The 24,901-nt window shown below is 57.9% G+C and overlaps 1 protein-coding gene across 1 annotated transcript in view; it reads left to right on the forward strand.

The window, feature by feature from the left end:
• Positions 1 to 11,040: 11,040 nt before the first annotated feature.
• Positions 11,041 to 24,901, forward strand: part of COL16A1 (collagen type XVI alpha 1 chain) — a 48,952-nt gene continuing 35,091 nt past the window's right edge. Inside the window, exons 1-24 of the mRNA XM_045548430.1 lie at positions 11,041 to 11,125; positions 12,673 to 12,779; positions 14,710 to 14,784; positions 14,892 to 15,009; positions 15,871 to 15,994; positions 16,296 to 16,562; positions 17,168 to 17,248; positions 17,401 to 17,526; positions 18,312 to 18,365; positions 18,635 to 18,661; positions 19,176 to 19,211; positions 20,252 to 20,278; positions 21,221 to 21,283; positions 21,556 to 21,597; positions 21,722 to 21,766; positions 21,865 to 21,900; positions 22,243 to 22,305; positions 22,625 to 22,669; positions 22,753 to 22,848; positions 23,011 to 23,049; positions 23,638 to 23,682; positions 23,827 to 23,853; positions 24,362 to 24,472; positions 24,866 to 24,901. Coding sequence (XP_045404386.1) covers positions 12,707 to 12,779; positions 14,710 to 14,784; positions 14,892 to 15,009; positions 15,871 to 15,994; positions 16,296 to 16,562; positions 17,168 to 17,248; positions 17,401 to 17,526; positions 18,312 to 18,365; positions 18,635 to 18,661; positions 19,176 to 19,211; positions 20,252 to 20,278; positions 21,221 to 21,283; positions 21,556 to 21,597; positions 21,722 to 21,766; positions 21,865 to 21,900; positions 22,243 to 22,305; positions 22,625 to 22,669; positions 22,753 to 22,848; positions 23,011 to 23,049; positions 23,638 to 23,682; positions 23,827 to 23,853; positions 24,362 to 24,472; positions 24,866 to 24,901 — 1,656 coding nt within the window. The 5' untranslated portion in view covers positions 11,041 to 11,125; positions 12,673 to 12,706. The remainder of the gene's footprint in view (positions 11,126 to 12,672; positions 12,780 to 14,709; positions 14,785 to 14,891; positions 15,010 to 15,870; positions 15,995 to 16,295; positions 16,563 to 17,167; positions 17,249 to 17,400; positions 17,527 to 18,311; positions 18,366 to 18,634; positions 18,662 to 19,175; positions 19,212 to 20,251; positions 20,279 to 21,220; positions 21,284 to 21,555; positions 21,598 to 21,721; positions 21,767 to 21,864; positions 21,901 to 22,242; positions 22,306 to 22,624; positions 22,670 to 22,752; positions 22,849 to 23,010; positions 23,050 to 23,637; positions 23,683 to 23,826; positions 23,854 to 24,361; positions 24,473 to 24,865) is intronic.

Raw genomic sequence — 24,901 nt, forward strand, 5'->3', positions numbered from 1 at the left:
TTGCTGGGATGGACAGAAGACAGGTCCCAGAGAGGACCGGGGAGGAAGGAAGGGAGAGGGCCTGGAGCTGCGGGGAAGAGGGGAGGACAGACGTTAGAATGACTCCCGTTTCCATCTGGGCCAACCCCAGAGATGGAGCCGACTGGGCAAGATGGTGGCGTGTGGGCGCCCGGGACATTCAGGGAGAGGAAGGAGTCCCAGTGCAGTGGACTCCCCCTCCGCATCCCGCGATTCCCAAGCTTCCCACTAGGTGGAGGGCTGGAGCCGAGAGACAGGCTCGCCTCCCCTCTCCTCCCCTCACCCCCGGGCCTGGATTTGGGCCTTCGAAAACCCCGCGTCCCTTAACTTGGCAAGAGAGCTCTTGTGTTTTGGACCGTCAGCTGCCCCCACTCCCCAGGACTGTGGCCTCAGCCTCCAGGGCTCAGCGGTGGGGTATCATCCCAGAGATCTCTGCCCAGGTGGGCCCCTCCGTGGGCCCCGGTGCGTCCCTGTATACGTGCCCACGTACACAGGGTTGTTTCCGTGCTCGGGGCTGCCTCAGACTCCAGCCTCCAAGACTGCCCGGCTCCAGCAGACACGTCCTGCAGCCTCGAGCCTTCCCGCCACTGCCGTCCACCCCGACGCTCTCCTTCTCCCTGACCCCACGCGGGGGTGTGTGTCCCATTCCTCTCACGCCTGTGCCAGCCCCAGAGGGAGGCTGCCCCGCAGTGGGCCTCTCTGGACCTACAGGTTGACCAGGGCTGCGTGGGGCCGGATGGCGGGCGGCGGCGCCTAGAGTGGAGCCAGGGAAACCGCCCGCCATGTGTGTAGCCCCGGGCGCGGCAGGGGCGGGGCCAAATGGGGGCGTGGCCAGAATTGCTGGCTGGGTGGGGTCGGGATCCCCTAAACCTGGCAGCTTCTTCCCTCCTGCTACCCAGCTTTGTCGCCCCAGCCCCGCCCGCCCGACCCTCCAGTCCAACGGGCAGACAGCGCGGCCTTCGGGAGGCTCCTGGTCCCACTTAACAGGGACCGTTTCTTGGGAGGCCGCGCCCAGTTCTCTGGAACTGCCAGGCTTTGCGGGGAGGGGACCAGGGGGACGCGTTCTCTGGGCCTGCGCCGCACCCCTGCGCAGACGATGACACCCACCGACACGTGCTTCCATCCTGTTCTAGGTAGACAGCTGGGCGGCCTGGGGCTTGGGCCCGGGGAGGGAGGAGCTGGTCAGGCGCTCACGCCCCGCGAGGCCCCCCTTCCCTGCCCGTCTGCTCTCAGGCCTGGAGCCGGCTCTAAAAATAGACGGAGGCGCCTGAACGTGCCCACCCAGGAGGAGGTCAGGGAGGCCTGAGTCACTGTCAGGAGGGCGATGGCCACCCCCCCCCGCCCTCCGCGCCATCCAGGAGCTCAGGACGCCCTGATGGCCGGGCATTACTCCGACTCCCCTGGCCGGACTCTGCGCTCTTGGCCGTGCCATGTCCCTCTCCCAGGCAGGGCGAGCGGTAGCAGCCACAGCCGGGAGGGATTAGGAGTTCCTGGGCCTGATTTATTTGGTTGTTTTTGTGTGTCTGGAGGCGGCGCCCCCGCCTGGCGGGACAGTCACGTCTGCACCTGCCCTTCCCTCCCGCCCAAGCTCAAGGGACTACTGTTCTGGATTTCAGGGTGGGGACTCAGGCTCCCAGCATCGCAAAGTCCCAGCTTGGATCTTAGAGGTTCTGTAGAGGTTCCCATTCTACAGATGAGAAAACTGAGTTCCAAGGGAGGAAGGGGCCCATCACACAGCAGAGGGTGCTGTGATAGCCTTGGGTTCAAATCCCAGCTCTGCCTCTTGGCAGGCCACTTGCTTAACTTCTTAGGGCCTGTTTCCTGCTATAAAGTGCTCAAGTTTAGGATGACACCCAGGTTTATGGCTCATTCACCTGTCAAATGGGAATAATGATCCATACACAGGATTGTCCTGATGATTAAAATAATTTTCTAAAGAGCAGTGGTGGCATATTAGGAGTTACACACACCTGGCTTCAATCCCAGTTCAGCAAGTTACCATCTCTGACAGCTATTTTTCTCCCCTTCCAGATGTACAGAGGAGGATTAATGGGTGGGGTGTGGTGAGTTCCTCTCCCCCAGGGGCTCAGCTAGGGTGGTGTGGGGGCTGGTCACAGGGGCACCTGGATGAATGTGGAACACCTGGTAAACTGAGGCATGTACCAGGCCTGAGGAGGGGATGTTCGGTGGCATCCTGGGCCTCACAGACCTCGCTCACTTCACCCCATTCTCCATCCTGAGGAGTGGACATATTTGGGTCATTGCAGGTTTAAGACCCTTAGATGTGGGAAACTGAAGAGGCTGAGGAGTCCCCCAGTTCAGCCTTCCCTTGTTGCCAAAGGGCAGGGACTCCTAAAGCCAAATAATGCATCAAGGCAGACCCTGGCCTTGAACCCAGGCCCCAGTCCCAGGCTCTTCCTCCCACCTTTCAACCACCTGTCTTCTTTTGTTTTGAATGGTGGAAGCTGATAAATACTGCAGTTGGCTTTATTTCTTTCTTTACATATTATTCATATTATTTAGGCCACTGCATGGAAAAAACTATCTTATATCTGTCAGAAATGTTATTGATCTCATAAAGCTACATGAAAAATGAGCTATGCAAATAGTGAAGTGGGGGGAGCAGGGGAAACGTCAGAGATGAACATGGACGTGAGATGCAGGGCGTGAGTCCCTGGTGAATTATAAGCCCACTCTAATAATAATAGAGTTAGTGACAACATGTCTGAGTGTTTACTACAGGCTTGGCTAAGTCTCATGCATTATCTCATTTAATTCTCACAGCAGTTCCACGTGGCTAGGTGTTACTATTATCACCCCATTTTGTACATAGGAGAACTAGCCTCAGAGAGGTGAAGGAATTTGTCTAAGAGAACAAAGCCAGCAAGTAGCAGAGCCGGGATCAAACCCTTGCTGACCTCTGATTTTATTTTCTGCCTTGGTGAACGAGTTGGGGTTTCACCCTAAACGTTCCCTTCTCCTGCCCCACCCTCTCAGCCCCCCTTTCTAGCCAGGTTGGTGAAAGCCTCCCCCGCCCAGCCTGGGCCCTGCTGGGAGGAGACAGGGCTGGGCCGCAGCCAAAGTTTCTCTCCACCCAGAGATTCCAGGATTCGAAGAATTTACAAGTCCAACTGTCTGAGGCTCTTGCATGCAGAGAAAGAATCTGGGAGTCCCTGAATACTCCCCTCATCACCAAGCCTCACCCAGGAGACTCCTTGGTTTGCACTTCATGGAGAGGAGTCCATCCGCAGAAGGAGCCGGCCCCCTCTTTCATTCGTGCAGCAAATATTTATAAAGCACTTAGTATCCTGGTCTCTGTCACAGGCTCTGGGAAGAAAGTGGTAGCACAAGCAGTTCCTTCTGTTACTTACAGTTTAACAAGGCACAGAGACACCCAAACAAATCAATACTTGATTATACCCCTCCTGCCCCCAAGCTTTTGCTCAAATCTACCCCCTGGCGGAGAGGGGGGGACTGTTCCCAGTTGCCTTCTCCACCCCCAAGTGAAGACAGTCTCAAAACTAAATGTTGGGGGGGGAGGGAGGAGGGACACCAGCCAACAACAGCAGACTGTGTGTGTGGTGGTGGTGAGGGTGACACACTCTCATTGTGGTGGTGGTGGGGGTTACACACTGTCACTGCATGTCCGGAATAGCCAGCGTTCGCTGAGTTCCTGGAACCATGCTCTGCGCTTTAAATGCATCATCACAAGTCACCCTCACAGCATCCTTGTGAGGTAGGGACAATTCTATTTTATCAACAAAGAAACTGAGGCTTACCCCAAGAGGTGAAGTAATTTGTCAGAAGTCACACAGCTAGTAAGTAGTAGAGGTGGGATTTGAACCCAGTTATCCTGGGGCTGAAGCCCCTACCCCTAGCCACTATGCTGAGCTCTTATTTGGTTTTTAGGTGAAGAAAGTAAAGCCCAGAGGAGCTCAAGGTCACACAGCACAGCAAGGCTGACTTGCATTGGTTGGTAGCCAAAGGGATCTTGGGTAAGGGTGTACAAACTATGCCACCAGGGTCTTAGGAGGCCAACTCTTGCCCCGAAAGGCTAGGATCATTGGGGTGGGACAGGGTCTGGAGGAAGGCTGGGGGCCAGGCCAGCCTGGGGGTCCTCAATGCTGCCTCTGTGCCAACCCTCACTCCTGCTCCAGGAGGCCCTGTGCCCCAGCAGATGTAGGCTGCCTCCCACTGCCCTCCTGTGCTGGTCTGAGATGTCATCTCTGGGCCAGGTGAGGTGGCTCATGCCTGTCATCCTAGCACTCTGGGAGGCCGAGGCAGGAGGATCGCTTGAGCTCAGGAGTTTGAGACCAGCCTGAGCAAAAGTGAGACCCCTGTCTCTACTAACAATAGAAAAAATTAGCTGGGCATGGTGGCATGTACCTGTAGTCCCAGCTACTTGGGGGAGACTGAGGCAGGAGGATCACTTGAGCCCAGGAGTTTGAGGTTGCTGTGAACTAGGCTGACACCACGACACTCTAGCGAGACTCTGTCTCAAAAAACAAAAAAAGAGGAAGAGATGTCATCTCTGGGCCCTGCTCTGTACAGGCCTGGGGAGTGGCCAGTAGACAAGAGAAGAAGAAGGTTTAGTCCTTTGCCCTCTGGGGGCTTCTTCTGTCTGGGAAGGGGGAGAGTTGCCTGGATCGGGGGTCCTGGTGCTGGCAAGAATTTGTGAGCGATTGCTAGGTGTTGGCACCACTGAGGGGCCTTCCCTTTGTCACTATGTCCTTTAATCCTTTCAGCAACCGCAAGTGGTAGGAATCACTGCTATCTCTGCTTTCAGAGGGAAGGTTCAGTGATATCCCAAGTTAAAGCATCGGCAAGGGCCGGAGTCAGGATTTGAACCCAGGTGCTCTATTGCAGGGGCTCTCACATGTGGCCCCCGGGTCGGCAGCCTGCGCAGAGCCTGGGAACTTGTCAGAAAAGCAAACTCTGCTGAATCAGAAGCTCCAGGGGCAGCCTGACCATCTGGGGTTAACAGGTCCTCCACGTCTGCTGTCCTGCGTGACAGTACTTGGGGGGCTGCGGTGACCTGATTAAGATCATGGGCCCTGGGGTCAGGCAGAGCTGAGTTCAAATTTCTGTCCCACCACTTCCCAGCCCTGTGACATTGAGACATCTTGACTCCTCGCCAACCTCGCAAAGTGGAGATGGTAACTCAGCCTTACCTCCGAAAGTCGTTGCAGGGTTTGATGAGATGGTGGATCCCATTTAGCAGATGAGAGAAAGGAGTCTCAGGGAGGGGACAGGCCTTGTCCCGGTGTCTGCCTGTGAGCTCTTTCCCAGAGGGGACCCTGCCCCATGGGCCTGTCCCAAAATGACCAGTTCAAAACCGGGCTCCAGCTGTGGCAGCTGTGTGACCTCGAGCTGATTAGTCACCTTTCACCATTTCCTCATCCTCAGAGTGGCGATGGTGACAGCGCCAGGCCTGTGGTGGTTGTGAGACTGTGCGTGGTGCCGGCCAGCACGTTAGAAGGGCTCGGTACACGTCAGCTGCTGTTATTAAAGCCAGAGCTGGATCAAACTCTGGTGTCTCGAGTATTCTAATGCCCCCCACCCCGCTCAGAGAATAATCAGGAGTTTAAAGGAGGTCAGCGACATCTGGGGCCAGCTCATTCTTGATCGTGAGGGGCTGTCCTGTGCACCATAGGAGGTTTAGCGACATCCTTGGCTTCTACCCTCTAGATGCTGGGGGTAACCCCTCCTCTATTATGACAATCGAAACTGTCTCCAGACACTGCCAAATGTCCCTTGGGGATAAAACTGCACCCCATTGAGACCACTGGGGCAATCAGGCAATTTCATTTTTTAAATTTTCTTTTTTAGACAGAGTCTTGCTTTGCTGCCTGGGTCAGAGTGCAGTGGTGTCATCATAGTTCACTGCAACCTCCAACTCCTGGGATCAAGCGATCCTCCCGCCTCAGCCTCCTGAATAGCTGGGATCAGAGGCGTGTGCCACTGTGCCTGGCTAATTTTTTTATTTTTAGTAGAGATGGGTCTTTCTCTTGCTTGGGCTGGTCTTGAACTCCTGAGCTCAAGCGATCCTCCTGCCTCGGCCTCCCAGAGTGTTAGGACTACGGGTGTGAGCCACCGTGCCCAGCCCATTCTTTTAGATGTTTAACACACCGGGCTAGGAGGGTTAAGCTGGGGTCCCACTGTTTACGTCATGGTGCAGTGGGGGCCGGGGCCCAGGTCCCACAGTGGGCAGAGGGAAGACGGGAATCCAGGGCTTCGTGCTCACCACCACTCTGTGAGTCCCTCAGAACAGGTAAGCAGGGGCCCCAGGATACCTGGAGCGTCTCCTTCCTGCAAGGTTCACCTGCCCTGGCCATTGCCACGTCCACAGCAGTTCCCATCATGGTCTGGGCTCACCTATCCAGAAACTCCAGGGTGGTCAAACCCAGCAGGAGCCTGGCAACCTGAACTGCTTGAAGTATGACACCTTGCCTGGGCTGGGTGGCTGGTGAAAGTTGCCAGGGCCCGGGGTGTCCTAGAGGAGCTCACCATGGCCCTGCAGGGGAGGTGGGGGGTGTTAGCAGAGAGGAGCACTGGACCTCCCGCTAGGACCATAAAGCTGCCAGCCAGAGGTGAAAGATGGGTCTCCCTGGCACAGGGACATGGACAGCCGTGGAGACGTGGAGATGTGGTGGCACGGCTGATTTGGGCAAGGGAGAGAGCGGGGGAGAGTGAAAGACAGAGACACAGAGTCAGGGAGATGGAGACCAGATCCAGAAACAAGAGACATGGACAGACAGAGATAAAGACAGAGAGATAGAGACAGGGAGAGGAGAGATAAACACAGAAGCAGAGAAAGAGAGTGACAGTGAAGTCAGAGATAAAGAGAGACAGGAGACAGGAACATAAAGACGCAGAAAATGTGAGAAAAAGACAAAGATGAGACCAAGACACAAAGAGACAGAGATGCAGAGTTAGAGACCCAGAAGCAAAAACAGGGGGAACCAGAGACACAGGTGAGACAGAGCTGGAGAGAGGGTCGAACAGGGGCGTGGAGGAGGAAAGAGAACCAGAGAGGCTTTACACGGACGCAGAGGAAAAGACAGAGACAGTGAGACAGCTGCGCATCATACGGAGAGACCCTGGTCCTCTGGTCTCGGTTTCTCCTGTATGACCCAGAAGCAGCAGGGTGTGTCTGCACCCGTGCACGTTCATGTGTGTGCTGATGGCGCACCTCCTGCACGTGCACGTCTGTGTTTGAGAGCTTGGACAGGGCTCGTGTGCATGTACCCACTCATTCACTCGTGGGTGCCTGGGGGTGCCAGGCTCTGCTGTGGGGCAGTAGTGACAATGGAATGGACAGGTCACTCATGGAGCCTTCATGCTTATTAGTGGAGAAAGACAACAAACAAATGCCCGAGCTATGCAGAGATTTAAAACAGGGTCGTGTGAGCGATTGGGAACTCCTTTAATCTAGTGGTCAGGGAAAGCCAGTCTGAGGAACTGGCTTAGGAGGTGACACCTGGGTATCACAGAGCGAGCCTGGCAGAGACTAGGGACAAACCCTTCCCTGCAGAGGGAAGAGTTGGTGTACATGCCTCAGGAGGAAAACCAACTTGGAGCATTCAGGGCTGAGAAAGGACTTGAGGGAGCCACGGCTTTTGGGGTCAGGTGGCTGGACAGAACGGCAGAGGCCAGACCACGAAAGACTGGGCAAGGCCAAAGGAAAAGACTCTGGGTTTTACAGAGAGCTAGAGGATGGAAGCAAGAGAGCGAAACCAACTGACACAGGTTGGGAAAGGTCTCCTTGGCAGCCCGGCGGGAACTAAGGGTGGTGGACCCCAAGGCGGCAGGCGCATCAACTGGGAGGCTCTTGCCACGGTGCAGGCAGAAGATGACGTGGCTCGCACAAGGGGGGTCGCAGCGGAGGTGGAGAGAAGTGGATGGATGTGGGCTGTATTTTGGGGGTAGAATTGACAGGGTGAGAGGGGGGTGGTAGAGGAAAGGAAGTAGCCAAGCTTAGGTTTTTGGCCTGAGAATCTGAATGAATGATGGTGGCATTTACCAGGATGAGGAACAAGGAGGTACAGATCTGTGAAGAGTAATCAATCATGTGTGGTATGTCCGTGTGTGTGCATGTGTGTGTGCATGCACCCGTGTGCATGTGTGCATGTGGGGGTTCCAGTCTGCTGGGCAAGCCTAAGACATTCAGATCACCTCTGCTTGGATGCATGGGGGCTCCTGGGCCTGTCCTGGGACAAGGCCCTGCATTGGCTCTTCACCCTCCCGCAGCCCCTGGGGCTGCCCCTGCCAGATGGGGATCCCCTGTGTTCAGCTGGGGTAGTGGGAGGCCCCTCAGGCGCTGTCAACATCTGGGCATACTACCCCAGGCGGCCTTGGTAGCCCCACCCGGCAGCGGCAGGCAGGCTCTGGGGCAGCTGGTGGCGATTAGCAGCATTGATTACCTTGCAGCGCTGCCATCTGGGGTGAGGGCACTGAGCCCAGCCCCACGGGATACCCAGCTTGCTGGCATGCAGGGCTTTCTGGGGCTGAATGCCCCAGAACATGTAAACAGCTACATGTTGTGTATGTGTGTTAGTGTGTGCATGTCTGTGTGGCCACATGTGTCTGTGTGCACACATGTATGTGCTGCAGAACTGCAGGCTTCCCTGCTTGCATAGGAGTAATATGCCTGTGGGTACATGTCTGTGCTTCTATGCATATGCTTGTCTGGCCATGCCTGTACATGCATGTGCTTGCACGTGCACCTTCAAATACATGCAGCACTGTATGTGTGCATTCTGAAAATCATGCACCTGTCTGTGTTTGGGTATGTCCAGGGGTATATTTCTGTGGGATCATCTGGGATCATATACATGTCTTTGTGTACCTGTTTATGTGGCGGTATATCATGTATGTACATGCATCTGTGTGTAAATGTGTTTAGGGTCAGTGTGTTTCAGTGTGAACATGAGTATATAGGAGTGTGCTGTCTGCATACCTGAGCGGCGTGAGGGAACACACCTGACTGCATGTTTCTGGATGTGCGCACTTACCGGGCAGATGGAGGAAGGGCCGTGAGCGCTTTTCTAGACTGTGTCTATGACAGTGTATCCAGGAGTAGGGTGTATCCCACGCTTGGCTGTTCTTGTGAGCACCCTTAGGTGCCATGGGAGGGCATCTGGACCCTCCCTCCTCAGGTTCCTCCGTCCCTGCCTTGGGCTGATCTGGCCCAGCCATCCCCCCCTGCCTGGGGCACAAGTAGGGGGAGGGTGGGAGTTGCCAGGACGGCACATGGTGAAGAGTCCAGGCCAGCTGGGTGTGATGCCCACTCTGCACCCACTAGCTGTGTGATCCTGGGCTCGCTGTGTCGTTCCTGTGTTCCATGTTTCCCCATGGGTAAGATGGGGACAAGAATAGAATCCTGTCTCTTAGCATTATTGTAAAGATTAAAGGAGTTAGTTAGCACATGTGAAGCTCTTAGAACAGAGCCTGATCTATGTGTGTTTCCTATTTTTCCCAAGTGCCCACCACGGAGGCAGCACCCTTATGGGCAGGCAGCTGTGCCTGCCACCCCTCCGTCCACAGCTCGGGGAGCCCCACCCCTCCACTTCCTGCCTGCTGACTCAGCGCTTCCCAGGCCCAGCCACCACCGCTGCCACCGCCACATCTGGGCCCGCTGCTCGCAGGGACCACAGTGGGGCGCCTCCGTGGCTGGTTGGGGTTTCCACTGACTCAGCGGCTCTGGGTCTGGAGGCGGGAAATCCCAGGCCCGCCTTCCCTCCATGCCCGATGCCCGGGTTAGACGGGGCCACTGGGCCACAGCATGTCGCTTCCACAGGAAGCCCCATCAGGGGACTTCGGTTGCTCCCCCTTCAACGCCCACAGCTCAAGGGCCTCTTTCTCCATGGGTCCTCGGCCTTGGTGCCAAGCAATTTGTTTGCAGCCTCCAGGGGAGACCCTTGGCTGGGGGGTCACCATGATCAGCCCCCCTGCTTCTGGCTAGAACTGGAAACATTACCTGCTTTTTCCTCCTCAGAAGTCCAATCTTTCATCCGACCTCAATTCCGCTTGCTTCCCGGGACCCTGAATATGAAGCAACCCCCTCCCACCCCCACCCCTGCCAGGGATCACAGTGATGATGACAATAGCGGCAAATGCTCAGGGAGCTCCTCCTGGGTGCCCGACCACGTGCTAAGCACTTGACAGACTTTAACTTGTTTCCTCTCACCACACAGGTCTATGAGGCAATAGGATTACGATCCCGTCTTACAGATGAGAAGATGAAGTTATGGTTAAATATTAATACTGAATTCCAAGCCACGAAGCTAGAGCAGGGGCCAGGGATTTGCTCCCGTCTAACCTCACGGAACAAGAAGGAATATACAGGCTCCCTCGGTCCTACTTCTCTGGGAGTCAGGCCAGAAGGGGTTAATTTAGCAAACCGCCCCCATCCCTCCCACCCCCGGTGCAGACAGACCGAGGGACAGACTGACTGGGAATGTCAGGCCTGGGAACTGGAAAAAGCTGACCACCGAGGCTTGGGCGTCAGCCACGTCATGGGTGCCACGGAACTTGGGAGGAGGGTCCCTACCCCCCTCCCCCGCAGGCTTCTGGGGGCCCAGCCAGGGAAGTGGAAGGGGGGGGCACTTCAAACCCCAGGCCTGGTTCTTAAAGGGCCCGCAGGTGCCCCCTTCCAGGGCAGCTCCGGGCACGCAGGGTCCTGCCTAGCTCCTGCTCGCTCACCTGGCGGGGAAGTGGGAGAGGCGGGCCTGGGAGCCGGGCCAGGCCAGGGGCGGGGCTGTGCGCCCTGCAGCCCGGCTGCCTCTGCCTCCCGAGCCCCCTCCCGGCCCTCCTCCTCCCCTGCCTGGCGGCTGGTCCAGCTGTGTTCCATTAGCGGCCCTGGCAGGCCCCCAGCCCCCTGGAACCGCCCCTCTTCCCCCACCCGGAGTGGCCGGCAGTCCCGGCAGGCGTGCGCCGGGCAGCACTCAGCCGGGAGAGATCCAGGGCCAGGAAGCTGGGGACCAGTGGCCGTCAGGGAGAGATGGAGGACCCCCGGAGGGCCTGAGGAACCCTGGCCCTGCTTCCCCTGGATGGCTGCCGGGGCTTCCTGGATTGCTCAGTGAGTTGAGGGGATCCCAGGCCACCGGTAAGTGGAGACGCAGTGGGCTGCCTCAGGGCTCTGGACTGATGGGCCCTTTCTGCCCCAGACTTGCTGTGTGACCTGGGGCAAGTGGCATCCCCTCTCTGGGCCTCAGTCACTTTATAGCAGGATGAGCTCTAAATTCCATCTTGGTTCTGACTCTTCCTGCCCCCAAATCTATGCCTCTGTCTTGGGGTGGGACATCTCCTTGGAAGCTTCTCTCTCTCTATCCCTGTAGCTCTCCACTCTGGCTGGGACCTGGGGAGTGGAGGCCAGAGATTGGGAGCCGGAAGGGGACCCGAGCACATCCATGTTCACGCCTCCACATGTACCCACATGCCTCCCGCAGTTGGCAGCCCTTCCATTGGCTGGCGGGAGGGGAAGGCCGGGATGGGGCTTGAGAGGTAGGATGTATGTACCACGAGGATGGGGGATGAGTAGGGTGGGGCATGGTTCTATGCTAGGGAGAAAGGGGCTGGAGTCCAATATATCTCCAAATATATTGGGGTGAGGGGTCCTTTCTGTTCTCGTTCCCTATCCACAACTGAGGGAGGGGCAGTAGATTCCTTTACAGTCAGAAAGAATGAGGTCAGACTTGCTTAAAGAACTTCCCAAGAAGAAGGCCTGCTGGAGGGGTGGTCATGGGCTGGCTGTGTGCATGTGTGTATGTACAAGCTGGTGTGTCTGGATATGTCTGTGAGCATGCCTGTGTGCAGGTATGTTTGTATGCACGCTGGTGCCACGTATGTGTCTGCATGTATGTGTACCTGTGCATCTGAGTATGTTACGCTGACGCATGCATCGCTCTGTGTTAGTGCGTGTGAGCTGCCTGTCCTGGGGGAGCACAGATGATGTATGGCCCTGCTGGCCGCTTGCTGAGCCTGCATCGATTTATCTGCGGCCATCCATCAGGGTTTAATAAAACTAAAAGACGAGCATCCATCAGCAGGGGGCTTGGCAATGAGGTCCTGAGCCCTGGCGACCTGCTCTCCCACCCACAGTACCCATGGGGGAAGATTCCTTGGCCCATTCACAGCCCTAGGATACCTGCCAGGAGACTCAGCCCTGTCATCAGCCCCTGCCCTTGGGGGTGCCTGGCAGGGCTGCCTGGGCTGAGCTGGGTGCAGCTAGCCAGGCACTAGGCTGGCATATACCAGCACAGGGCCCAAGCTGTTAAAATATTCCAAGTGTCTTAATGAATAGCCTCTGCCTGAAGCCCTCTCACTATCCCAATTTCCCTGGCCTTCTAGGACCTTCTAGACCTCTTCTCAATCCAGCAACTATGCACTGGCACAGCCAGATGCTGCCTGGACCTTGTTTCAGTGCTCCGGCCAGAATTCTGCCCTGCCTGGTCGCTGTCTGTGCCATACCGGTGGTTAAATATTTTGAATATCACCCCTGCCCGAATCCTAGCCCAAGGCCTGTGGTTGGCCAGACTTCCTGCCACCCCAAGACTAGTGCCTGGGCCTCATGGGCTGGCCGCTACTGGCCCAGGTGTGGAGGTGTGCTATGTGAACTCAGGAATCCCTCTTCCCGGTCTCTGTGGTTTTCAGGTGCTGTGGCTGTAGCTGACCTCTTTGGACCAGGATGTGGGTATCTTGGGCTCCTGGCCTGTGGCTGCTCGGTCTCTGGGCTACCTTCAGCCATGGGGCAAATGCAGGTGAGATGACACAGGAGGGTTAGAGTGCCACAGCCCTGTGGCTGGCTCCCTGGTGTGCTGGGGTCTTTGCACATATATGACCATGTATGTGCAGTCATGCAGCCATTTAGGGGAGAGTCTAGGGGCTGGGCTCAGGGTGGCCTGAGGTGTTTGCACACTGGAGTCTGTGCAAGGTGAGCTGGAGAGTGTGTGTGTATTTCTGCATATGTTTATGTCTCTGGGCAGCTCTGTGCTTGCATTTCAGAGTCATTTGTATGAATTCCTGTGTCTCTGTGTGGGAGAGAACAGCCCCCTTCCCCAACATATAAACCTATTCTGTGCTCACATCGCTGGTAGGGCCAGCAGGGTGGTGGGAGCAGGCAGTGAGCTTTCCTTGCAGAAAGAAACTGCATCCCCAAAGAGGCCCGACCCCCTCTGATCCTCTTCATGCTGGAGAGTCCATCCTCCAGCTCACGTGCTCTTCCTCCTCCAGGGCTGGCCCTGGATCTCCAATAAAGGGCCCGCCCCAAGGCCCAGACTCTGGATGAGACAGAGGGTGCAGCTTTCCAGGGCCCAAAGCCAGGGGAAGTTAACCGGGCAACTCGCCCAGCCCTGCTGGGTGCCCTCTGGGCTCGGTAGCCCAGCCACCTCGCCAAGCAGGAACAGAACTCCCAGACCCCATATCCAGCTAAAAGAGGCAGAAAAACCAAGGTGCTAAAGCGAGAGGGCTTGTGCACTGGTGTGTGACCGCCTGCCGGTTGCGTGTGCTGCATGTGTGTGTGCATGTACGTGTTTCTTCATGTGTGTGCATGAGCTTTGCTCTCCTCTCCCTCACCAGGTCCCCTGGGGGGATGGGGCAGAGAATTTCAACATGTGTAAGGAATCTGGGCCCATTGCCAAGGGGTGAGTCACCCATTGCTGCTGTGATGCTGAAGACAGTGATGGTCTTTCTGGCCGGACCTGGGGGAGGGAGACTCCAGTGGGGTCACTGGGCCCAGGGACCCAGGATTCCTTCTTCCGACAAGGCTAGCCAGGGAGTCCAATGCCAGCTTCCAGGAGCTGTCTTCACTGTCTTGTCCTCCCTCTGCGTTGATGGGAAGGCCTTTTTGATCCTGGCTTCTCTATGTCTGGTTGTAGTTCCTCCCCCAATACTTTTACTCAGTCAGCCCCAGGAAGAGGGAGGCTCATGGCTGCCCACCTGTCCTTTCGGGGCTTTGGAGACCTGAGTTAAGCTATCCCCTTCTCCAGGGGCCCTTACCCTCTTAATATATCCTGCCTGGAGCTTGTGGTCTCCTCAGATCCTTAGTCTCCTCTCACTGTTTCACAGGACAGTTAGTTATTCAGGTAAAAAGACTGTTGGCTCAAACTTGAGTCTAGCATGCTTGTCTGCTTTGGATGCAAGAAGTTTGACCTCATGCTTTGCTGAGAACATGTGTACCAGCTGCACATGTCATCCCCAGTGGCACGGGCATCCCCAACTCACACATATGCAATTGTACATAACACAGGGTACATGAACCTGACATTTCCTTACCCCTGAAGTGCTCCTCATCCCCTACCTGGGTGTACATCGTGGCGAGGGCGCCCGTACATACATAGCTCCCCCCTCCATCTGTGCACTGAGGCTGCACAGAGTTTCTTTTGTTCTCTCCCTTGCTGGCCTGGCCCCTGACTTGTAGTTGGAAGATTTGGGTTCCTGGAGTCTGGTCCTGCTCTGCTGTTGACTCACTTAGTGGCCTTGGGCCAGGCTTCATCTCTGGGCCTCAGTCTTCCCAACTGCTTGCTGGGGGCCCTCCTGGCTGCCTGCGTAGCCAGGGCCAGAAGGCAAGCGGTAAAAGCAGGCTCCAGGTGGGGGGGGGCTATCACTTTTCCTTCCCAGGTTCCCAGGAGCCCTGCTGTGAAGCTGCCTCGCCCGAGCCCAGCTAACGCTCCACTGCCAATTCCCTTCCAGGTGAGCAGTGCCCACCTTCTCAGCAGGAAGGACTCAAGCTGGAACACAGTAGCGGTTTATCAGCCAATGTGACTGGTGAGTGCCCGTTTCATCCCACTGTCCCCCTCTACCCTCTTCTGGGGAGTGGTCTGTACCCCTCCCCCCCGCCTGGCTGAGCTCTTCACCTGGTGTCTCCCCGCAAGGCTTCAACCTCATCCGTAGACTCAGCCTCTTGAAGACATCTGCCATCAAGAAGATCCGCAACCCCAAGGGGCCACTCATCCTGCGGCTGGGGGCCGCCCCGCTGACCCAGCCCACACGGTAAAGGCAGTAGTGTGACGGCCGGGAATCAACACTGACCTCAGCCACACTCCCCGGCAACTCCGGGTGTGGGGCCCCTCTGTGGGTCATTTCATCCCGCCCCTGCCAGGGGTCAACCTGGTCTCCACCTCTAGGGCTTGCAGGGGGTCTGAAAGGGGGTGCCTGGGAGACATCCCCTCTGTCCCTCCCCTGTCTCTAGCTAGCGGTAGGTGGGAACAGGTCTGCATCCTATGGGCACTGTGAGAACACAGGACATGAGTGTGAAGCTGGCAAGAGTGGTGTGTGTGCACGTGTGTGTGTGCATGTGTGTGTGTGCACGTGTGTGTGTGTGCACGTGTGTGTGTGCACCCATACGTGTGAAGTCCGAACTCCCACAGGTCCCTGGGTGGTCTGTCCTCTCTGACATCAACTCCCAAAGTGTTCCTTCCTTTCTTTCTTGCTGCTGTAGTCATTCTGAACCCTTTCCATCTTTTTTTGCTTTGGGGCCTCTCTTCTTCCACCCCAGGTATTCACCCCAGGGCATCCTGGATTCCTTGGAAGTACTTAACCAAAGTTGCATGCAGTAGTGAAATAGTCATTCTGGGGATTGTCGGTCTAAGTCCTCCCAACCCCATCAGACTTGAGGGCTGCGTGAGGGCAGGCACCTCTCTGTACCTAACCACTGTTACGCCCAGTGGCCAGCCCCGCACGGGCACGTGGAAGGCACCCGATAAAGGTGTGGAGGATGAATGAGTGTGTATATGACGCTTGGAGCGTGTCCCTGTGTGCGTCCGAGGGAGGCCCACCAGTCCCGAGGGCCCAGGGTAGGCACTGTTGGGCCCTCCGCCAAGCCTCAGGGCACCCTCCCTGTTCCCCCTGCAGACGAGTGTTCCCTCGGGGCCTCCCCGAGGAGTTTGCCCTGGTGCTCACGCTGCTGCTGAAGAAACACACCCACCGGAATACGTGGTATCTCTTTCAAGTGACCGATGGCGATGGGTATCCACAGGTGAACCCCCACCCTGCTTATTCTTGAGGCATTGGGTAGCACCAGTCCCGCCCACCTTCTGTCCCAGCTTGTGATTTCTAGGGTCTTCCTGCTCCATCCAGCGCACACCGCCAAGGCGACCCCCAGCCCACCAGGACCTGTCTCCTTTTAGGATGTACTGTTCCCTGACCCCTGCCAGCTTTCTTCCCTTCCTGGGCCTCAGTTTCCCCTCTTGTGAAATGAGCTTGAAGGCCCCTGGCTTTGTCGTGCTACAGCTCTGGATCTCTGAATCTGTCCTGCCCCTTTTCCCAACACCACACAGATTTCCCTGGAAGTCAACAGCCAAGAGCAGAGCCTGGAGCTCCGGGCCCGGGGCCAGGATGGCGACTTTGTGTCCTGCATCTTCCTGGTGCCCCAGCTCTTCGACCTCCGTTGGCATAAGCTGATGCTGAGCGTGGCTGGACGCGTGGCCTCTGTGCATGTGGACTGCATCTCAGCCTCCTCCCAGCCTCTAGGGCCCCGGCGACCCACAAAGCCCGTGGGCCATGTGTTTCTGGGCTTGGATGCTGAGCAGGGCAAGCCCGTCTCGGTGAGTGCTGGGTCGGGCCCCAACCTCCCATTCTGCCTTCTAGGAGCCTGAGTGAGCATCCCAGAGTCTGTAACTGAACAGGGCTTTCCCTTGCTCAGAATCCTCCCGTGGCTCCCCATTGGCCTCCAGATGCAGCCTGAACATATTAACCTGGCATTCAAGGCCCTTCACGATCTGGACCTTATAAATGCCTGCAGCATCGTCTTCCTTTATATCTCTCTGTGTAGCTCGGCTCTGGTCACTTCCATCCTAGTCATCCAGCTCACCTAGTTCTTTCATGCCTCCATGCCTTTGCCTGTGCTGTTACCTCTGCCTGGAATGCCTTTCCCTGCGCTCTCATCTGCTGAATGTCTACTGGCACTTCAAAGCCCAGCGTGAAGGGAACCTCCTCCTCCCTTGTTCCTCTCGGCTGCCTCTCCCACTCTCCTGCACGTGCAGTTTTGTTCTGTTTTTGGTGACAACCGTATTTTTGATGTCTCCCAGGGCAGAGCAGAAACACCCTGAGGTCAAATCCTGGGGCAGAGACATCTCTGTGCCTCACTGGGGGCCAGGACACAGAGTTGTTTGATACAATGAAGTGAAATTGACATACGTGTCCCCTGCAGTTTGACCTTCAGCAGGCGCACATCTACTGTGACCCGGAGCTCGTGCTGGAAGAGGGCTGCTGTGAGATTTTACCGGGAGGGGTGAGTGGCTCGGCCTTGGCGTAGCTGGTGAAGGTTGGGGCACTGCCCAGGGACACAGTGTGCTAGAGATGGGGGTCTGGAAGGGGGTGCCTGGAGGTCTTAGCATGAGTCTGCCTCTGTACTGACACCAGCCCTTCCCCCACATCGAGCAGTGCCCCCCAGAGACCTCCAAGGCCCGCCGGGACACCCAGAACAATGAGCTCATCGAGATCAATCCACAAACTGAGGGCAAGGTCTACACCCGCTGCTTCTGCCTGGAAGAGCCTCAAAACAGCAAGGTAGGTGGGCAGGGCAGGCAGACATGGCCACAGGCTGGCACAAGTGGGACTACCCCTCCCCTGACCTGACTGAGATCTGCCACCAGGGTCAGTTGGCCATGTGCCCAACTGGAAGCCCTACCTACTTGCATACTGCCCCTACAGGATTCAGGGAGGCAGAGAGACAGCCCACTGGGTAACCCTGTGCCTGCCTACCTGTTGGCATTGAGAGCTTGCCCATCCAGTTCTGGCACTGCCCAGCCCCTCACTGATGCCACCCAGACCCATTTGATGAGGGCAGGACCAGGCTCGACCCCAAAGGCAGTTTCTTCAGGACAGAGACACCTGGGGTTGAAGGCCGGGTGTCACCACTTCCCCAGGGCTGGCTCACTGTCCTGGGCCCAGCACTGGCCAATGCTCAATGGGTTCTATGCCCAGCACCATGGCCAGCTGCCCTGCCCAGCCCAGGCTCTCTGGAGGTGGCAGGGAAGCCCAGTTCCTCCCTCAGCCCGCCCCCTGGCTGGGCAGCCTCCCTGCCCACCAGGCATCCTGCCCGGCCTTCGGCTGCAGGAACACAGGACCCTATTGATTCACGGCCTTGTTTTCTCCGACATCACATGGGTGGGAGAAGAAAGGGGGGCTGTGGGGGTGGCCTCAGGGGCCTGAGCAGGCCCTTGATAACCTGGAGGTGCCAGATCCCAGGCTGAAGAGTCCCTGGGGTCCCTGCCCCTGCCTGGGTGTTCCTTTCCAGTGTGAACCCCAGAATTTCCCCCTCCTGAAGGGTTCCCCTTTGCCTGTCTGCCCAGGTGGATGCCCAGCTGACGGGAAGAACCAGCCAGAAGGCAGAAAGGGGAGCAAAGGTAGATGCGGAGGGTGGGGGAGGGGCCCTCTGTAACCCCCTTGGATAAGGCACTCCACCCCCACTCTCTTCCCACCTGCCCCCACTCCTGGACAGAGCTTAGGATGTGTAGGTGCCAGCTCTGAGAAGCACAGACAGACAGGGTGAGACAGGCGCAGGGCTTGGCACTCACTAGAGTGCCCACCCTTGCTGGTTCTCGGGTGGGGGTGTTGGCAGCAGTGCCTGATCCCCCAAGCTCCCTGCCCATTCCCACGTCCCCTCTCTTCCCAGGCCCATCGGGAGGCGGCAGGCGCTGAGGTGAGCCTCCCATCGGCTCTGGCACGACGGGCACGGTTGAGGAGGTGTCAGCATAATCCTTTGGGCCGGGCTTTGGGCTCGGGGCCTGGGCATGGCGTGCAGGATGACTGCACAGCTCCCAGCACTGCGTGGGGGCCCAGTGCTGGGGTTGGTGGCCTAGCCCTGGAGGACACTCCTGCCGAGCTGACAGCAAATGGCCACAGCCATCACAGGGAGAGCCCTGCCCCCAGCCACGGTATCCCTGGATTGGGAGCCTCACTCTGTCCCTACATGCTATGTGACCTGGGGCCCACTGCTGTTCCTCTCTGGGCTTCAGTTTACTCATCTGAAAAATGGCTGTGGGTCTGGGTTGGTGGAAAGTGAGGCATGAGGCTTGTTTTCTAGGATTGCTGTCTTCATGCCACCCTCAATTCCACCCAAGATCCCTGTGATGTCCCGTGGGCTTGGTGGTGGTAGACAGTGAGGGCGGGAGGAGGGCTCAGAATTGACCTCCCGGCTGCATCTTCCCTTTCAGTGCCCACCCTGTGTTGCTGGTGCCCAGGAACGCAATGTGAGTGAATGGCGGGGGTGCGGGTGCAGTGGGCGAGGGCTGGGAATGGGTGTTGCCCAGAGCTGGTGTGGCAGCTTCCTGGTTGAGGACAAGGGGGTCTTTGTGCACTTTCTCACTCCCTCCCCGCCTGTCTCCCAGAGCCGGGCTTGAACCCCAGCCCTGGCCCCACCAAGCCAGGGCTGCCTGGGAGCGCGCCCCCTCCTCTGTGATCTGGCCGTGCGCTGGGTCCAGGGTGGAGTGGGCATAGGGTGGAAGTGGTGGGATCAGGGCCGTGGCTGCTGATCGCAGCTTTGCAGTCCCCGCAGTCTCAGGCCTGCTCTGTCTGGAGGCTTCACACATCCTCTCGGGGGCCTGGAGAAGGGGAAGGGCTGCTCAGGGTTACACAGCCCCGCACTGTAACTTTGGGTTACATCCCAAAAGCCACATGTTGGCTCGGGGCCCCATACGCCTCCCTAGCTGGCCCTGGCCCAGCCTCCCTCTGGGGGTCTAGAAGGATGAGGGAGAGGAGCTTAGTGTGAGCCCAGCTGGTACCCACCTGTGCCTCTTCCATGGGTAGCATGAGTCCCCAGTTTCCCATGACCTGCCATTCTGAATTGATGTGCCACATTGGTGCCTCCAGGGTACAACCCCAGCTCCCCTCAGCTCCAAGCCCCCCAACTTTGGGAGATACCAGGAAGTACCCCTCTGTTTCCTGCCCCTCTTTCAATCCAGCCCCCCATGAAATCTGGTAAGGCTGACGGTCCACAGATGTGCAGGGGTAACCATGGCAACTGAGCAGCCATGTTATCCTAGCAACTGAGGGACGGGGCTAGCCAAAGCCAGGCAAGTTAGAGAAGGCAGATTAGATCCTCTGCAAGTTTTACAGCCTCAGGAAATAGAGTCAGCATGTGGACTGACCTGGGAGGCAGAGCAGGGGCTGGGATTCAGGCTGTTGATCCTGCCACCATGCTGTGTGACCCTGGCTAAATTGCATACCCTCTCTGGGCCCCTGGATTTCTCTCCCTCCCTGAGATGTAATGCTCTCTCCTCTGTCCCCTCAGGTCACACTTGGTCCCTCTGGCCCTAAGGTGAGTCCTAGTAGAGAACAGGGACACTGCTGTCCTCTTTGGTGGTCCCAGCTCATTCCACAGCACGTGACCCTGTGGCTGTGTGTTTATATCTGGACTACTGGAGCCTTACATGTGTGGGGTGATTAGGTGTATGTGTGTTGGAGAGAGTGGGGGTTGTGTGTGTACACATGTTAAGAGCTGCCCTTTCCTAAGGTCCTACTGTGCACCAGGCCCTGGGCCACACCTGTGCACATCTGTTACCTTCCTGAGGCCCCTTGATTCTCATCCTTTGGGGCGAGAGCTATCATTTTACTTCAGGGGAAACTGAGGCCAAGCTGTGCCCACGTGTGTGTGATTGGGTGTGTCAGAGTGATAGCGCGTGGGTGTGGCTACAGACATCTCTAGGACGCATGTTTTCATGCACATGGCCCAATGGGGCTGGGTTGAACTCATATACCTGTCAGCCTAATGGGACTACAGAGCTTGTATGTGATGGGGAGGGAGTATGTGCTTGGGAACCCCATTTTATTGATGAGGAAGTGGAGGCTCACAGAGGTGACATGACTTGCCCTGACTCACACGCTAGCAGGCACAAGATTTGACCTCAGGCAGCCCGACACTCAGCCATGGTGGGTTTCTGCCACTCTACACATGTCTGTCCATGCGCACGAGTCCACATGCCTCTAGATGTGCGGCGTGTGGGCGGTGTGCCTGGGCATGGGTGTAGAGGAAGGTGTGCCCTCTGCTTGCCACTGTAGATTTGCCACATGCAGCCTCTTGGGTTGGGGCATGTGGATGGATGCCGTGTGCGTGTTGGGGGTTGGGGTGGGCTGGGCACTGCCTGTGCATGTGCATGTTTGCACACCCGTGTGTGCTGGATGGCTGGAGGAGACCAGGGGTGAGGGCCGCTTCCTTGAGGTTCCGGTGTGTCCCCAGCCTCCATTCTGGTTTCACCCACAGGGAGGGAAAGGTGAGCAGGGCCCGCCTGGCCCATCAGGCCCCAAGGGAGAGAAGGGAGCACGGGTAAGTGCCCCGGCTGTGCCCACAGCAGGACCCTTCCCAGCTGTGCCCTGGGGCAGGGGAGCCATGAGCCATTATCTCGGCCCAAAGCCCGCAGCCTGGCCCAAATTGGGGCTGAGGGCCAGGGGCGTTCTAGGGGTTAGTGTGTGGAAGCTTCTATTTTCTAGGGACATTTGGGACTGTGGGATGTGGGATTCCTGGGCCTGTCCTCCTCACAACAGGTCTAGGGCGACCCCACCCAGGAGGCCCCCTGATCCCTTGTTCCCTACCCCCAGGGCAATGACTGTGTTCGAATCTCCCCGGACGCCCCGCTTCAGGTAAGACCTGGAGGTGAGGCCTGCTTCCGGGCCACTATGGGGCAGCCCCTGGGGAGAGGGCTGCATCCCTGGCAGCCCACTGGGTGACCCTGGGCCCCTCTCAACACCTTGTCTCCCTGTTCAGTGTGCAGAAGGCCCGAAGGGAGAAAAGGGGGAGTCAGGAGCTTTGGTGAGTGTGGGGCCAGGGGTAGGGCGTGGGGTGGGGGGCCTGGGCCAGCCTCACCCTCCCTTCCTCACCCCTTCTTTTGTGTCCCCCCTTCATCTCAGGGACCCTCAGGACTCCCGGGTTCCACAGGCCAGAAGGTAACAGGCCTGGACTGGCGGAGTGGGTGTCGGGAGGTCTGCGGGCCCCACAAACACAGGAAGGAGGAGCCCAACGTCCTCCTAGCGGTGCTGTCAGTGCGCAGAGTTGGCAGGACCCAGCCCTTCCTGCCTTGTCCAAATACCCGCCAGTCCCAGAGAGTGGCCTGGCTGGTCTGGAAGTTCTTCCTGTTGTCTATCCTCTTGTGGTGACTGAAGCCATTCTCCTCCGGGGAGGCAGACACCAGGGGTCTAGAAGGCAGTTGTCCCTTCCCCAGTAGAGCTGTCCTGGTTGTTCCAGTCCCTTCTCTCAACCCTGGTCACTTTGCCTCTTCCTTCCACCAGGGGCAGAAAGGCGAGAAGGGCGATGGAGGCACGACGGGCCTGCCGGGAAAGCCAGGCCGAGATGTACGGAGCTCAGGGCCCTTCCCCCACCATGACCCCAGCGCGGGATGGCGGAGTGCTGGGATTGACCCATGGCCCTATGCCCCTCTCCTGGGTCAGACAGGAGAACAGGGTGGGGTGTGTGGGGGTGGGAGCTCGGTGTCTCCTGGCTCCCAGCCTCTGAGCCCTGACCTCTAAGGCCCTGGGGTTGACATGTGATGACATTGGGGCACTGGGGTGGGCTCTGGCTTGCGGAGAGGCAGGGAGGTGGGACAGATGGGTATTTACCTGCCCCGGGGTGGGAGGAGCTCAGCGGTTCTCACACCCTGCCCCTTCCCCACAGGGCCGGCCGGGAGAGATCTGTGTCATTGGGCCCAAAGGGCAGAAGGTGAGTGTGGGCGTCCGTGGGGTGGAGAGGAGGTGGCAGGGTTGAGGCGGCCGCTGTCTCACGTGCACCTATGTCTGTGCCAGGGAGATCCTGGCTTTGTTGGGCCTGAGGGGCTGGCAGGAGAGCCCGGGCCCCCCGGCCGCCCTGGGCCCCCTGGGATAGGACTGCCTGGGACCCCGGTGAGTACCCCCTGGCCTCTCCTGCTGTCCGTTTCTCAGGGACCTCTCTCCCGCCCTGGCCAGGGGCGCAGGAGTTAAGGTGTTTCTCAGGGTCCTGGGTGGAGGAAGGGGTGAGGGAGAGGCCCCTGGGAGACTTCCACCTAACCCTGTTTCTGCCCTCAGGGGGATCCAGGTGGCCCACCAGGCCCTAAGGGTGACAAGGTAAGCAGAGGCAGGAGTGCGGCCCATGGGGGACTTGATGCATGGCAGGAGGGGAGAGGAGAGCGGGTCGGGGCAGCAAGCATGTCCCCGGGAGGAGGCTGGGCACGTGGCTGAGGAGGCCGTGCCCCTAGCTGGGGGAGTGTCCTCCCCTGCGCCTGCTGGGGCGGGAGCCTGCCTGCGTTCCAGGCACGGGGTGGGTGGGTCTAGTCTAGTAATGACCAGAGTGGCCTTAACCAGAGGGCCCAAGCTCATTTTAGGGCCTTGTGCCTTGATGAGCAGAAAGCCTTGAAATGTCTGTTGTCTGTCTGTCTGACTGCTGTGGTTCCTCCGGGGTCACTCAGATCACCTTCTAACTTGCTGCACAAGAGCCCATACTCTTCCTTCTTTTGCAACCCAGAAGGGGTTGGGTTAGATGTGAAGAAGGACTGTCACCAAGAAGGAGGGTTTACTGACCAAATGGACCAAATGGAGATGGGAGAGTTGGCAGAGATTGTCCTGCCACCCAGAGAGGGGACCCGATGGGGAAGGGGAATGGGCTGAGGTCACATCGGCCAGGAGGGTCCCCCTTAACCTTTCTTCTGACCACAGGGCAGCTCTGGGATTCCAGGAAAGGAAGGCCCTGGTGGGAAACCCGTGAGTGACCCTGGTCTGGAGGGGAGGGTGTCATGGCCACATGCTCTTCCAAGGCCTCCAGGGGGAGGGGCTGGGTCCTCGGGCCCTCTGTGGGCACACCAGCCCTCTGCCCTGGGCTGATGCCCGCTGCCTCTTCTCCAACAGGGGAAGCCGGGGATGAAGGGAGAGAAGGTGAGTCCCAGGCCTGGTTGCCCCAGGTCAGGGTGGGAATGGGAGCCCCGCTCTGCAGGTGACACTGAGCATCAGCAGCCCCGGGTTGCTGGACCTTCCTCAGGGACACCCACCCTTCTTTATTCCTGTGGTGTGCAGGTGTGATTGGTACATAAAGAGCCTGGCTTGGGGGTTAGCTGGGTTCAAGTCCTGCCTCTGCCACACACACACATTATGAATGCCACAAGTCAATTAGCTTCTCTCTCAGCGCAAGTTTTCACCTGTCAATGGGACACAGTTATTTCTTACAGCTTGTTGGGAGGATGTAGCTTTGTGATGTCTGAGAATCCTAGGTTGAGCGAATGAGTCAGTTGAACAGGAAGTCTCTGCAGGGCTCCTGCTGTCCACTTTGATGCTGGGGGTAGGGCGCTGTCCTTCCTGATGTCTAGAGTTGGTGTGGACGGCAGGCTCCTTTCCTCCCGGGATCTCAGCCCCACCCTCTCCACTCACGGTCTCTCCCTTCTGCTAGGGTGACCCCTGTGAAGTGTGCCCAACACTGCCTGAAGGCTCCCAGAACTTTGTGGGGCTCCCTGGAAAGCCAGGGCCCAAGGGGGAACCAGGTGATCCTGCACCAGCCAGGGTGAGTGCCTGAGGGACCCCCGCAACACACACAAAGAAACCTGGGGGCATGATCATAGAGAGGAATCGGGCAGAGGGACTGGGTACTTCTCATGACCACAGAGAGACTGTGGGCAGAGGGTCTAGCTGTGACAGTGGTGGCTGGGGTCTGACCCACAGAGCTGGGGGCTGGGCTAGAGTGCTACCCCAGGTCTCCATGGCAACCTCCCAGGGCTCTCCAGGAGACTCTAGGATGCCTTTTGGGCAAGCTGGGGTGGAGCCCACCCTTATTGTGAGTGAGGCTGTGCCCTGGGATTGGGTATTGGCTGGAGGTGGAGGAGAGGAGTGGGCAGGGCTGGCTTAGGGTCCTGGCCTGGACTCCCCACCCCATGTCCTCACAGACCCTCTCTTTCAGGAGCGCCTGAGAACTGTCGGACAAAAAGGTGACCGG

Source organism: Lemur catta, chromosome 3 (genome assembly GCF_020740605.2).
Source record: "Lemur catta isolate mLemCat1 chromosome 3, mLemCat1.pri, whole genome shotgun sequence".
Taxonomy (NCBI): domain Eukaryota; kingdom Metazoa; phylum Chordata; class Mammalia; order Primates; family Lemuridae; genus Lemur; species Lemur catta.